Source organism: Girardinichthys multiradiatus, chromosome 10 (assembly GCF_021462225.1).
Source record: "Girardinichthys multiradiatus isolate DD_20200921_A chromosome 10, DD_fGirMul_XY1, whole genome shotgun sequence".
NCBI classification, from domain to species: domain Eukaryota; kingdom Metazoa; phylum Chordata; class Actinopteri; order Cyprinodontiformes; family Goodeidae; genus Girardinichthys; species Girardinichthys multiradiatus.
In genome coordinates, this window is record NC_061803.1 from 18,280,944 (window position 1) to 18,296,315 (window position 15,372).

General features: G+C 38.8%; 2 protein-coding genes across 5 annotated transcripts in view; both read right to left on the minus strand.

Annotated features, from left to right (window-relative positions):
- The window catches only part of LOC124875530 (protoheme IX farnesyltransferase, mitochondrial), a 42,259-nt gene extending 38,233 nt beyond the window's left edge, over positions 1-4,026 (minus strand). The window contains exons 1-3 of the mRNA XM_047377746.1: positions 3,871-4,026; positions 1,770-1,912; positions 1,212-1,602 (exon numbers count right to left, since the gene is read on the minus strand). Of these exons, the coding sequence (XP_047233702.1) occupies positions 1,212-1,602; positions 1,770-1,912; positions 3,871-3,901 (565 nt within the window). The 5' untranslated portion in view covers positions 3,902-4,026. The remainder of the gene's footprint in view (positions 1-1,211; positions 1,603-1,769; positions 1,913-3,870) is intronic.
- Positions 4,027-4,741: 715 nt separating this feature from the next.
- Positions 4,742-6,602, minus strand: LOC124875588. Of its 4 annotated transcripts, XM_047377827.1 has the most exons (5): positions 6,459-6,602; positions 5,825-5,974; positions 5,695-5,744; positions 5,454-5,514; positions 4,742-5,352 (listed from the first exon to the last, which is right to left on the minus strand). In XM_047377827.1, the coding sequence occupies exons 2-5, from the start codon at positions 5,972-5,974 to the stop codon at positions 4,858-4,860; spliced, it is 756 nt and encodes a 251-aa protein (XP_047233783.1). In that variant the 5' UTR covers positions 6,459-6,602; the 3' UTR covers positions 4,742-4,857. The 4 variants fall into 4 exon arrangements, with proteins under 4 accessions (XP_047233783.1, XP_047233779.1, XP_047233782.1 ...); XM_047377823.1 differs by having other exon boundaries at positions 4,745-5,352; positions 5,454-5,744; XM_047377826.1 differs by lacking the exon at positions 5,695-5,744 and having other exon boundaries at positions 4,746-5,352; positions 5,454-5,634.
- Between the last annotated feature and the right edge of the window lie 8,770 nt (positions 6,603-15,372).

Consider the following 15,372-nt stretch of genomic DNA (forward strand, 5'->3'; position numbering starts at 1 on the left):
TTAAGATCCAAGCGGCGACGACCACTAGGACAAGTTTGTGTGTTTCTTTGTGTGGTGTTAAACTTTGGAACCTATTGGGATCACTGTCCAAGCAATTTCCAAATATTCATCCATTTAAATCAAGATATAAAGAAATAGTTTGGTCACAATACATGGTTACTGGCAGGGGTGTGAATGGATCTGTAATGTATATTGTGGTTATAACTATATATTACATTTGTGGATTATTTTCTTTATGTATATTGTTATTGATGTAATATGCTATGTTGATATGACATTGAAGATGCTGTAAAAGACAGCAATCATAAATTGAGGAATGGCAATGGCTTTACTAATATTATTAGTATTATTTTTTTGTATTCTGTACTACATTATATTTATTTTATTTTCCTTCTTATACTGTAGCTGTTTTCTTACTGGCTTGGATTAAACCTTTAAATAAATACCTTTATATAAAAAAGTCCCGTCATGCTCGGCTGTGTCTCATCTTTTCTGTTTCACCATTTGGCAGTGCAAAATGGAGAGTCAAATTAGACTGCACAACCGCTGTTAGTAAACTACAGATCCTTAAAGTAACTGTCCAGTAGTAATTATTTCTTTTCAATCAAAAGTGAGTGTTACAACACTGAGATGGAAACAGTGTGGGATGAATACACAGTTACCAACATTTAGTTACCATTAGTTTACACTGTAGTGCAAACCACATGCATAATATGCAGTGACCACAAACACTGGTCTGCCATCGGAAACTTTCTCTGGTCTTTCTTAAAAAGTACTTTGAAACCACAGAATCATTATATCAGCACATTTTAGCTTTTTTAGAACGATAACTATTTAAAACCTAAGGATATTTTGATACCGATAGCAGGTTCATGCCTATTTTTGCCTAGTATGTATTCAGAAACAAGCAAATTAAGCATCCAAGCTGTTATGTCTGGAAGAAATTGTTTTTTTTTTTTTGTTTCACCCTAAGGAACACCTACAGTTCAGTATTATCAATGGTCTTAGTACAGAGCCCAGTGGAACTCCAAGACCAATTCTGCTGTGAGCAGGATACATTCAACTCCTTTCAATAATGGGATTTAAAAAGAGCTCCATCACAGGTAAAAGCAACCAACAGTATTTTTAAACAGCACAAATAAATGCTGTGAAAACAATCTTGAGTTTTATAGCTCTGTCATGTCATCATAGTGATGTATAAGGTACTCTACCTGTAAGTTTGATTTTAGCAAGTCTAGCGTAGACATCCGGTAGGTCGGCCACATCAACTTTCAGCGGCTTCCATTGTCTGTCCAGACGGGCCTGCCTCGCCTCTTCTGTCTCGACGTGAACGTGCGGGGGCTCATCCCTGGTTGAAGCAAGATGGGACCCAGAACCTTGCGGATCTGCCACATTTTGTGAAGCAGGCCTAATGGTGGAGTTTTTAAGCTGTGCTTTATGGATTACATCCTCCGACAGCGGGACAACTTCTGCCAGCTCTGGATCAATAGTCGGTATTCTCTCCACCTGCCTTTTGACGCTGGCATCTTTTTCATCAACACCGGTCAGGTCATGTTTGGGGATTGCACGCTGGAGAAGTTCACTGGTGTTTTTGGTAACATACTACGAAACAAAATCAGGAAATGATGGGCTAAAGAGGACAACATGGTTCAAAGATTTATTATTAGGTCCATACATTTAAGCACCTAAAGGCATAAAAGGAGAGACATCTTAATAAAGCAACACATTGGGTTAAAAAAAAGAAGACCGAAAATGTCCAGTGAAGGTACCTGTCGTTTGAGGAAGTTAAGGTGCTGATATGTCAGCAAGTTTGAGGGATCTCTCCTGTGCAGGTAAATTAGACTTCGAGCTGTCTGTTTACATCGAGGAGCAATTTGAACCAATTTCTGTTTCACTCTTAAACCAAGAAAATCTGCAAGAAAAACAACAACACAATAAATCCCTTTAAACAGTACGAATATTTTAACTCGCAGAAATACATTGTGTTAATACTATGCAGAAACTAGACACATTACAATCAGGAGCTTCGATTCGCCCTCCCTCAATCACATTTTATATCTGAGCATTCTAAGAGTGATGGGAACTGTTCCCACTTATTTCATTACTTCCTCCATTGAATTGCCAGGAATATTTTTATTAATAGATTAAGAGAAACACCCTACTATTCCATATTTTTCAAGCAGTTCCATTCTGTTGATTATTTTGTGTGTACACAGTAGAAGCTGGTGATTTTTACCATTTTTCATCATTAAAGTTTCGTTCATTTTGTGAATTACTTTTGGGGTAAAAAGGAGGCAAAATATCTTACCAGCCATTAGTACATTTGTGTCTTCCAAAAGGATGTTTTGGACCTCCTTTAACAACAACTTCCTTTGCTCTACAGATAATCTAATGTAAGGAAGTATGAATATATAGCTCCAATACATAACATATAACTGTGGGAGGTCCATTAGGAGTTATTTTGGTTTAATCAGAAGTCATTATCTGTTATAGTTTCATAGGAGTCACCTGGGATAAGAACAAATAGGGATAAGAACCAAAATAAATAGAATAGGTTAAGGAATGCTTTAAGAAAATCCTAAGAAATAAAATTAATTAGAGATGAGATATGATCATTTTTATACTATTTATCTCAAAAATGTATTAAAATACTACAAAGAAAAACAGGCTTTGGTTTTGTAACTCCTCTTCCAACTGACAGCCACACTTCTATTTCATGCATGTAAACAAGCCTTTTTAGACCCATGCATGTGATCCATTGCATTTAAATGTATTTCTCTTGGTAGTTTGGCATTTTTTTTTTATCATTTTGGATGCATTTTGATGAATTATGCAGAAAGATAATAAAGGAAATTCTCAAATCCTACAAAGTACTTCGTTAAATTGTATATATATATATATATCAATATATATATATATATTGATATATATTGATATCACACTCTTTCCATTTGCCAAGGTTTCTAATCCCTAATTAGGCCAGCTGTCTCTGATGAAATATGATAGATAATGACACCTAGCCAAACCTAAAATAACTAATAGCAACCTCCTTATGGTAGATAATATGTCTTGCAGTAATAAATTAAACACATTTCCCTGCAGTAAACCATGAGCAGGTTTTAGAAAGTTACATCAACTCCTTAATGTCAAAGTGGACACAAAATAACTCCAAAGGGGGTAAAACGATACATAGCCTTTCTTAAAGTCATATACAAATCGAAGAAAAGTAAGGAAAGAAAAATATGACATGCTTGAATTAACGTGCTTTGTTTACAGTTGAACATCTTGTAATAACTGTTCAAATTCAATACAAATTTTTTTACTATTATTTTATTTTGTATTTAAGTATTTTCACAAAATACTGAATGGGCAGCCACTTAATCGTGCATTATGTTTACTCAAAGGATAGATGAGTGTTATATTTTGTGATAGTTGCCAGTGTATATAAACGCTTAATAAGCATATTTGTGTTCACCTACACGCGGTTTATGACTATCGCTGATTTATTTCCTGTGCACTTCCTTGCGCAGATTATAGCATGTTTGTTGTTGTCCTCCACACAAGTCTTACAGCTAACAGTAGTACGCTAACCTGCGTTAATTGTACAACTGTTTAGCTATTCAGCAGCGCCGCCAGAAGCAACAATAGTGATAGTGAACGAATAACACCGTTTTGCATACAAAAAGATAACTGAAAGGCACACAAAGTCACTTGTAGTCTCCTATGAAAGCCAACTCTCAACCCTGTAGGCTACATGCTGCACTAGCCTCAGCGTTAGCATCTGGGTTGATTTTAGCCTACAAGAATAAAAGATGTATTTTAAAATACACAGATTGTTGACTGAACATGCCGATTTTCTCTTGCTCTTACCTGTCAGTCTACTGCATGGCGCTTTATACATGTCTTAGGATCATAAAAGCTGCCTTCTGGTACGACCCTTTCACAGGCAGCGTGCTGCCATCTTGACCTCGTTACGTAAGGAGAAGCACTTCCGGGATGCAAATTAGTGACAAACTGCTGAATTTGATGACGGCAAAACGCAACACCAATGATGAATGGAGACCAGTAAATCACATTCAGAGTGTCCATGTAGTTAAGAATTAAGGAAACCCGCAGGCATTTTGAAGTGTAGTCACATAGTTGAGACAGTCTTTTAGGTCCAAAACAGAGCCGCCCAACGTGGGGCAACGTGGGGAGAAAAGAGGGGATTTAGTGAGTTCGATTCCACCTTTGAGCATGTTGTTTATAGAAAATATTTATAACAATTGTTTAAGTGTTAAACAACAGTTCATCTGAGAAGTTAGGCTTGGGCAGAGAGAACAAGTGTTTAAGTGTTAAATGTAAACAACATGTCCATTTAAAAACTAAAATCGTTGTTAAATGCATTATTTTGTGCAAATAAAAATGTCAGCAACTACTTCGCTGTTTTGCTTTGAACTTAACTGAAAATACAGCATTCCTTTGTCAAAATCCTTCATTTTTTAAGGTTCATAGTAACTAAAGTGTTCTTAATTTTATTTTTTTCAATGACATATTTCAATAAAGCACATTATACACATTCAAGTGTACTTTAATAACATTAATCATATCTAGCTTTTATATTCATTATTTGCTGCAAATTAGCAGTTTAAAGTATAGTATTTTCTGGAAAGATGTCTTTCCTAAAGTACTTTCTGTGTTAAAGACAAGAAACTGAATATTTTTTTATAGAACCAAATGTTTATTATTCAACAATTAAAACAGTGAGAACCAGGAAACAGGAGTTACTGTACACAATAAAACTGTTTGTAAAAGCTTTCATATTTAAAACAAGACAAAGAGGAAACAGATTCACATTTATTTTTGCTTTTTAATGTGTTATAGCCAAAGCTCCTTTGTCATGCTTTCATTGCAGGGACAGTAAATATGTCCTCTATACTGGCTGTGTCTTGTCTCAGCAATTCTAAACTGCCCACATTTTTTGCATGTATTGTGCAAAACCTTGCGGGTCAGTTTTCGGGGTGCTTTAGTGGGAGCCAGAGCAGGAGCATGTGGTGGAACACCAGCCCCCGTAAGATGCTTCCCACAAGCTCGGCAGAACACCCTAACTTTCCACTGATGATAGGGCATCCACACCAGAAGCCGGTGGGTAAAAAAACGATCGGGTGTTGGTACCTGGTGGTAGATGAGGGCTGGTACAGGAGGCTCATACCACAACTTGAAATCTGGGCGCACTTTGCCGGCATGAAAGAGGGTATTTCCCATCCATCTCTGGTCCTGTACAGGAATGGTCTTCCTCATCTCACTCGGCAACCAGCCAGGTCCTGCATCACCAGCTGCATCTGACTGTTGCACACATGCTGCTGGCTCCTCCTGGAGAGAACAACAAAAGATGTGGAAATCTGCATACATATATTTCATTAAATATAACTAAAAACTTAACTGGTTTTATTAATACATACTGCTGTACTCACAGGTGAAACTGTCTGGCAGATGTGTGTCGGTGTTGTGGATGATGAAGCCAGGCTAGGGGTCCTCACAAAGGATGGAGAGGGGCCAGAGGTCCTCACAGAGGAAGGTGCCAGGCTAGGGGTCCTCACAGAGGATGGAGAGGGGCCAGAGGTTCTCACAGAGGAACGTGCCAGGCTAGGGGTCCTCACAGAGGATGGAGAGGGGCCAGAGGTTCTCACAGAGGAAGGTGCCAGGCTAGGGGTCCTCAGAGAGGGCAGAGAGGGGCCCGGTGGTTTCCGAGCAACCAAGTTGGGCTTCAGTGAATTCGTATGAGACCTCACCTTCATATGCCTCACTACACATACAGGTGAGTAAAACAGTGGGTATGCCTTACCTTCTGATAGAGAGCATGCCACTTCTTCTGCCTCGGGGCAGGTCTATTCCCTGCATTTGACGGCCAAACCCCATCGCTGGCAAATGCCCTAAGCCTTGCCATCCACTCCTCATCTCCCAGGGCTGTATGGCTCTTTGGTTTGAAGCTCATCTGAAGATAAAATCAACAGATTTTTAAGAATCAAATGTAATAATGCAATTTTACCGCATTCAACAAAAGAAGTAAAATATCTAATAACTCAAAACATTTATATGACAGCAATTTTCAAAAAATCCAAAGCAAAGCATCATTTTGTGTCACTACTAAATAACAGTTAATAACAACAATAATAATAACAGCACACTTAACTTATAGTGCACTTAATACAAAAAAATATACAAAGTAATGTTAGTGACAATTTTCTAGTGTCAGTTAGGATTATATATTAAATAACAAGAAGAGGACACTTATCTTTGTACATTTGACATGTGTTGGATATGTCGTTATTTAAATACATTTGACTCAATGTAAAATGAGAACATCTAATCGACTAGTTCTGTGAGTAAATTGAACTGAAATACAATGTATTTCACGGTCACAAGAACAACTTCGTTTCACGAACGTAAAACAAAAACAATTAAATATTGGTACTTACAGTAAAGTTGTTTGTTTGCTGTGGGCAGAGGTGACAGCACAATGAAGCGATGTGGAATTTGTCTTTAACGGCACTGGACCAACGAATTCTATTTATTCAACCGTCCTTGCAACTTAATTTCAAACAAAAATACTTTAAAGTTATTTTGTTAATCTAAAGAGGCCCGTTCACCTTGATTGGCTGAGCTCCATTGTGAGCTCGTATGTGGATTGGCTGTCCTCCATTGTGAACTCGTACGTGGATTGGCTCGTAGTGCTTCGCCTTGATTGGCTGATGTCCATTGTGAGCTAGGATGTAGATTCGATGGTCCATTGTGAGACGAAGCGAGATTGGCTGATCCGTCCAAAGTGAGAATGGAGAGGCGCGGAGCTCATTGGAGGAGAGTTACAGTCTAACGTGAGCGAGGTAGCGCCAAGCCGGGCATATTAAGACGGTAAGAAGAGGACAGAAGATCGCAAAAATACAAAAACTGTTTAAAGACCTTGCAATTGTTGTCACATTTCAATAAGGTAATTATTTATAAATAAGTAAAATTAAACACGTAATCTGGCAGTACTATTTAAGCTTTTCCACATTTTTTTCTTTTTACAACCTTAGCCTTCAATGTATTTTAGTTTTCTTTTACCTGGTAGACCAATACAATAGTGCATAAATTGGAAAGAAAAGGATATGTGGTTTTCAGTGTTTTCATAAACAGAAATTGCTACAGACACAAAACCCCAATGCTTTTGTGGCAATTTCTGGTGATTTTTACCATGCTTCACTCTCTGCTACACTTCCAACGTTTCAACAGTTTGTCAGCTGCTCTACCAGAAAAAACAAAACATTGGATTTATTTTATGCAAATGTCAAGGACTCATATATCTCTACAGCAAGACCTCGTCTAGGGAAATCAGATCACAATCTTGTTTTTCTCTGCTCGAAATATAAGCCCCTTGTTCAGAGGCAACCTGTAATAAAGAGGACTGTGAGAAAATGGTCACAGGAAGCTGAAGAAGCTCTGCAAGGTTGCTTTGAGGCTACAGACTGGGACGCACTGTGCCAGCCACATGGAGAGGACATCAATGCCATGACTGAGTGTGTAACCGACTATATAAATGTCTGTGTGGATAACATCATCCCCACCAGAACCGTGAGATGCTTCCCCAATAACAAATGTTGGATCACCAGTGACCTGAAGGACCTGCTTAACAAGAAAAAAACAGCCTTCAGAGAGGGAGACAGAGAATTATTGAGGAGTATACAGAAGCAACTTAAAGTCAAGATAAGAGACAGCAAGGAGGCTCACAAGAAGAAGCTGGAGAGCAAGCTCCAGCAAAACAATATCAGAGATGTGTGGACAGGGATGAAGAAGATCACCGGCTTCAAGCAGAAGGATGATCAGACCGATGGAGGTCTGGACAGAGCCAATGAACTGAACACATTCTTCAATAGGTTCAGTTCAGAAACAAGCTTCGCATCCTGCTCTCCTGCTCACAGCCAAACAGACATTCCACCTTCCTTTGACCCACTGGACCCACAGCTGTCCAGTAACACCTCACATTTTTTATCTTCCACCTCACCCCTAGACCCTTCTGCTTCTACATGTTTGCCTTCAACCATATCAGAAGATGCTGATACTTCCTTTGCTTCCCCCTTCCACCTGTGTGTCTCAAGAAGTCAGGTGAAGAGACAACTGGAGAGACTGAATAGGAATAAGGCTGTAGGTCCAGATCATGTCAGCCCTAGAGTCCTGAAGGCCTGTGCAGAGCAGCTCTGTGGGATTCTGCAGCACCTCTTCAACTTTAGCCTGGCCCAGAAGAAGGTTCCGGTGTTGTGGAAGACCTCCTGTCTTGTTCCGGTACCAAAGAAAACTCACCCATCAGTCCTCAATGACTATAGACCTGTTGCCCTGACATCTCACATCATGAAGGTGCTAGAGAGACTCCTGTTGGCCCACCTGAGTAAGCAAACAGTAAACCATCAGGCCATCAGGACCCCCTTCAGTTTGCTTATCGCTGTGGAGTTGGAGTTGAAGATGCCATCATACACCTGCTTCCACAAACCCACTGTCATCTGGACAAAGCCAGCAGCACTGTGAGGATCATGTTCTTTGATTTCTCCAGTGCATTTAATACAATCCAACCTGATTTGCTTTGTCAGAAACTCCAGAAGACTCAGGTGGAGGCCTCAACAATCTCCTGGATCAAAGACTACCTGACAAACAGACCACAGTTTGTGAGACTGAAGGGTTGTGAGTCTAACCAGGTAGTCAGCAGCACATGAGCACCACAGGGGATTGTACTCTCACCATTCCATTTTACTCTGTACACCTCGACTTCCAGTACAAGACAGACTCCTGTCATCTGCAGAAATACTCAGATGATTCTGCAGTAGTGGGGTGGATCAGAGATGGACAAGAAGCTGAGTACAGGAAGGTGGTGGACCACTTTGTGGCATGGTGTGGAAACAATCATCTCATTTTGAACGTGACTAAAACAAAGGAGATGATTGTAGATTTTAAGAGAAACAGGAATAAGTCAAAAACTATTTCTATCATGGGAGAAGAAGTGGAGGTGGTGGAGGAGTATAAATACCTCGGTGTTCACCTGGACAACAGACTAGAGTGGAGATGCAACTGTGAAGCCATCTACAAGAAGGGACAGAGCAGACTGTACTTCTTGAGGAAGCTTAGGTCCTTTGGTGTTTGCAGCAAGATGCTGCATATCTTCTATAAGTCTGTTGTGGAAAGTGTGATCTCTTCTGCCATTATCTGCTGGGGAAGCAGCATCAGAGCCAGGGACTTAAAAAAGCTCAACAAGCTGATAAAAAAAGTCTGGCTCTGTCCTGGGGACTCCTCTGGAACCTCTGGAGATCATTGTGGAAAGACGGATTCTTCATAAAATGAAGAACATTATGGAGAACCCTGAGCATCCTCTTCATGAGACTGTCCTACAACAACAGTGTCTTCAGTCAGAGGCTTCTTCAGATCTGCTGTAAGACGGAGCGCTACAGGAGATCCTTCCTGCTCACAGCCATCAGCATCTACAACGGCTCTTTGAGGAAACCTTCATAATATGAGCTACAACAACATTTAATTTCCCTTTGGGATTAATAAAGTATTTTTGAATTGAATTTAATTGAATTGAAAAGTGTGGTGCTTTGCATTTAGCCTCTTTGCTCTGACATTTCTAATATCTGGTGCCATCATTTACTTAAAAGGTCAGCTATTTTGTAAACCAGTCCACCAATGTATAACTAAATTTTATCTGTTCAGTGAATGCCTCGGAGACTTGTTAAAATGTTATTCCAAGCTTTGAACATCTTATAGAACAGTGTTTAATTTGCCCTCTAAAGAATGGAATGCAGATGTCTTAACTGCAAACCTACCAAGATATGCCTAACCCACTAAACTGACAGACTGAACAAAGAGCATTGATTAGAGAAGCATCCAACAAGGCCATGGTAGCTCCGGAGGAGCTGCAGAGAGCCACAGCTCAAGTAGGAAAGTATGCCGACAGGACAACTAGTGGTGGTGGTATCTTGCTGTCAGGACGCTTTTTTTAAGCAGGTACAGGGAAGCTGTTCAGACTTGATGTAAAGATGGAAGAAAATGGATAGATGGAAAAATACCAGAAGAAAACCTTGCAGGCAGCAACAGACTTGAGACTGAAGCAAAGGTTTACCTTCCAGTTAGGATACAATCCTAAACATACAGCTGTTGGGACCACAGCCATGGGTACAACCTGAAAGTCCGGTACGAACTTTTCTGGAACTTTCAAAATAAATCTCATTAACCTACTTCCAGCACAGCCAGGAAAAGGGGTAACAGTAGACTTCCCCTGACGACACTTTTTGAATTAAACCCCGCTTAAGCAGAGATTCTGTCTCTTCCACACCGATCTCGAGAGGGTCTGGATAGGAGAGACAGCGCGCTAATGTCTCTTTGCAGGCAAACAGACATAACTCTTCAAACTGGATCTAAGAGTGTCATACGATGACGCTATCATGTGCACTAAGTTAAGTAGGAATGAATTACTGTTTGTGTATCCGATATTCATTCATAAAAGGGGGTAATTAAGGTAAAAGCATTGCTTGACTTTCTCTCTGAGATCTACAGAAGCAAACTGTTTCCAGAGAGTTCCCAGCAGAGACCCTGTCTCTACAACGCCGAGAGAAGCAGTTTCCCAAAGGAAGGACAACGGGACGCATCACCGTGGTTACGGCAGTAACGTGCAGTTTGGTCAGTGGACAGAGCAAGCCGCCCCACCCAACAGTTAGCTGCAGCTAACCCTTTGTTCACAGAGCTTTCTTCAAACTTCGTCGCCGGACAACCTTTCCTCAGCACAGTTCATCTGAGAAGTTAGGCTTGGGCAGAGAGAAGTAATTTAGGATGAAATAATCTAAAAGTTTTTTCGTTTTATGAAGTTTGGTTTTGTTTGTATTGAAACTCAGCTATCTTAGTGCTAGCAGGCTATCTGCTCAGCACACGTGCTCACTTTTGTGTTCTGTGTTTGTGTGGTTTTAAAGTTAAAACAAACTTTATTTAAAGGGTGATTTTAAACACAGAAGATCGGCCATAACGCACCGTCCGCGCTTATGCAATTTAACCCTTTTATTAACGGTATTTTAAAGGTATGTGTTTGATTCGGATGATAAGCTATCAGCTTCTTTTGTTAGCTTTAACTGCTAACAGCTAAGAACACGTGCTTGCCTACTAAAGATCATCTACCCAAAAAGGTTGTTGGTTTTCAATCCAGTAAAATAATATTTCCCTAAACATTATTTTACTAAACTTGATAACTAAGTAAACACCATTAAGCCCCATTTCTCCAGAAAGATTTGGTTCTTTTTCAAAATAATATTCCCTTAAATATTATTTTACTATTTCCTTAATAATATTTCTTTAAATATTATTTTAATAAATAAAGACAGCTAATTAAACACCGTTGTGAATTGGTCATCCAGAAAGTTGGTTTTATTCAGCAGATCATTCTTTAAAATATTATTTTATTAAAATAATATTTTATCTGATCTTGCATTGTGAATGGTTGTCTAAAGGTTTGCCGATTATTGCCTACTAACTTAACTTCATTTCCAGATTCTTCAAGATAATCCTTGGTTCTCAAACATAAACATTGCATGGTAATGTTGCATCACTCTTTTGGTCATGACTTTCAACCATCTTTAATCAACTTGTTTATATTGTACATAGTCCATTAGTCTTCCTTATTCTTTCATTCTGCTTGGTAGTTTAGTTGGATTGTTTTAGCATTGTGAAGAGTTTCTTGATTTAAATATGTTTGACTTTGAATTGACTTATTTTTGTTAATAAATTCTTGTATTTTAAGAAATTGTGTGAATTCATTCCATGTGTGTGCAGAGTTTTGCTGTTCAATAATGTCAGACCTTGGCTCATCCCTTTCGATTTTGTCCTAATACAACCGCCTTATTTGGCTGGTATTCACAGGACAACCCTTAACAGACTGAAATATTATTTGATAAAATATTAAAATATTAATATTAAATAATATATTCATATTCATAATCACAACGCAGCCAGAGAGACACTGTAATCACTTTAATCCTCGGAAAAGTTTTGTGTGGCCCCGGACCACAGCTCAAGAATGGTAAAAAGATGACCCCCAAGCAAATTGGACTGAAGCAGATGGACACTTTTAGTACTTTCTTAGCAAGAGATTTTAAAAGACAACATTTATACCTTCTTAAATGAAAATGGTTATGTACAACTATCTGTCTTTCATTAGTCAATGTCTTTTGCTTGCATTTTATTATTATAGTCAGTAGGGCCACAAAAATCCAGAAATGTTTTACTAAGAAACAGACTTGAGCACAGCCATTCATTAAAAATACAGCAACTGTTTTCCAACATGGTTCTCGTTTTTGTTGCTTACACTAGACTAAGAACATTTTCTAGACCAACAAAAGAGAAAACATTTGAGCCAAAAACATCAAAAATTGTTTTTTATGAAGGCAAATGCTTGAGACCCTTTTTCAGACCTACAATCATTTATTTTCTACTTTGTTTCTTTGAAATATTGTTTATTGCTGATCAGGCAAAAAAAAAAAAATTATTCACAGTAACATTATTTTGTGTTTTTAATAGGAAATTTATATGGCTCCTGATTGCTTTCAACTTGGCTATTTTGGCCCATGATGCAAAAAGTTGGGACACCACTGATTTAGAGCATAGCACATTCCTGGGTTATAATGGCCCAGTCAAAGTCTAGATCTAAATTTGGTTGAGAATCTGTGATAAGACATCAAAATTTATGTTTGCAGGTACCCTCCATCCATTCTGACGGAGCTTGAGCTATTTCAGTCATTAATTTCCATCTCTAGTTGTGCATCACTTCTTGAGACAAGGGGCTGAATACGAAAGCATATTACACATTTCAGATTTTTACCAGTAAAGACTATAAACCAAGCATAATTTTTCTTGCTCCTTCAATTGCGTGTTATGTCGTGTCAGTCTAGCAAATAAACCTCCAATAAAATACAATGAATGTTGCCATTGAAACATGATAAAATAAGAAAATGTTCAAGGGTTATGAATACTTTTGCAAGGCACTGAACATCATTGAACACCCCAAATTTATATGGCATTCATGTCCAGCAGGGATATATTTAAAACCAATAATTTCAATCATTGGTGGTGCCCAGGAACAGTGTTAAAAATACATTGTTTGCCACATCCGAAGACAAAAGGTATACTTTTTCTTGTGATAAATTGGCTGCCATTTATGTGGTGTTTTTAATTGCTTACCTCCATTTAGGTGGTCATAGTTCAATAATTATATTAAAACAAATGCAGAGATGAGGATGACAGGGGCACAGTGAATAAATGATTAATAATAGAACTCAACAGACAGCAACGTACCGGTGACAGCACGCTCAGGACAACAGAGGATCTGACAATGGAGTAACTGAACCAAGGAGTATTTAGACAGGGGAGTTTGATTACTGAATGCCACCCAGGTGAACCGAGAAGAAACAGCTGTGAGAGACTAGGAGGCAGAGGCACGGAGGAAAATATTAGTAAACCACTGAAACGTAAAATTCTACAAACAGACCGAATTTAATGCAATACACTTAAAATCCCACCAATCATGACAGCATTCAAGGCTTGCTATCCTTCTTTTGGTTCTAGACTGTAGGTCATATAGTCACACATTACCTGCAATTGTATTGATAATTATTGCAGAAGCAATCTAATGTTGCTAAATTTACCTCATGTATAGAAACGTCTTTTTATTATTATTATTATTATTGTTATAACTCAATAAGAGGATCCACTTTTTATGTTTTATTCTTTTATGTTTTATAGTTCTTTCACTTTATTCCAGCCTCCTTCCTTACCTGCTGCAAATACACGATGTAATCATCATGCACTATTAACATACAGTTGCTGATGAATGCCAACAATACAGACTAGGCCATTACAGATCTGGCATTAGAGAGGCTTTATTACAGGGGATACCCATTATGTTCTGTTCTACAAGGTTTCATTCTGCGCTGACCCGGTCAACCTCTTTACATTTGGTTTTCTATTGATGGCTGAGAGCGGGGTTTTGTTGCTTGGTTTTACACCATACCATTTATCTGTGGGCAGTGTTACACTACTACAGTTTTACATGTTCAACTAATTTTCCATAGAGGCAGGGAAAACGTTCTTGAACAGTCAGACCTGCCAAGTTAATGGCTCTGAAGGCACTGAGTCAAACCATAATCTTTCGTGTAGCAATCTTTCTGCTACTGCTGCTGATGATTGACATCCTGCTCGGTTTCTAGGACTAACATTAATAAAAATGCCCGTTCAGGAGAAGATAGCCACCGCTACTCTGGAGCGAAGTGGAATAATGTTTGTTTGTTGCTTTAAGGAAAACTTTATCCCCTGCCTGCGAGAGTGAATTGGTTTGGCCCCGGGAGTAATTCCAACCCTTCTTGTATTCTGACTGCCTGATTATTAGTCTGGCTGGTTAGGCTAATACACTGAAACTGCGTAATTACACGTTAGTTTGAGTTTTAGAATTTGTTGTTGAGAGCTTCAGGTGAAAGAGAGAGAGAGAAACCACTTCACCGGACTGGCGGGTTCTCTTCTAAAGTCAGGAAGCTTCACTTGTTTGGATAATTACACAAAACTCAAAAAGACAAAGCCAAACGTGCCTTTCATTCCCTTAAACCATAAGGTCGGTGAAAAGACAAAACCTGGAGAACAGATGGGCAAAAAGAGCTTAAAGCAAAGGGAGCTTGTGGGGGTCTGTTCAGCCCCAAAGGGTCTCTGAAAGGATCTTTATGGTTATTCTACCTCTGGTGGTGGTCTCACTATGAAGGTCTTTTATCACTGCTTTCACTGCATCTTAAAAGAAAAAATGAAATGGCTGTAAACAGTCTCTCTAGAGAGCAGCAAGGAAACAAAAGAAATGAGGGCTTGCATTGTCTGGGTGATGACATAGTTTATCTGAGTAAAAGCTGACTGATGTCAGCCTGGGGACAGTAGCTTTTGAAGGAGACCATTAAGTATTATTCGCCTACTGAAATAGTACAGTATATTGCTTCTTTGAGATCCAAGAAGCCTCAAGTGTATTTGTGCTTTTGGAGTTAAATGTACACAAAGAAAAATAATTATGAGGCAAAACATTATGACCACTGACACACTGTTTACTGCTTGGAAATGTTGTGGGTCAATTTACCCCCTTTGCAAGTTTCCATCTCTATTTTGTAACATGTCACCATTTTGTCCCATGCTACTTCCATTTTGGACATGTTAAACAAAGTATTTTATACACATTTCAGGACAGTTAATTTGTCTTTGAATTATTTTGATAAATACACATAGGTTTTTGAGTTAGTTGACGTGGATTTTATTTCAGGGTATTAGAGTGAGGGGGCTTAATGCAAAAGCACGCTATAA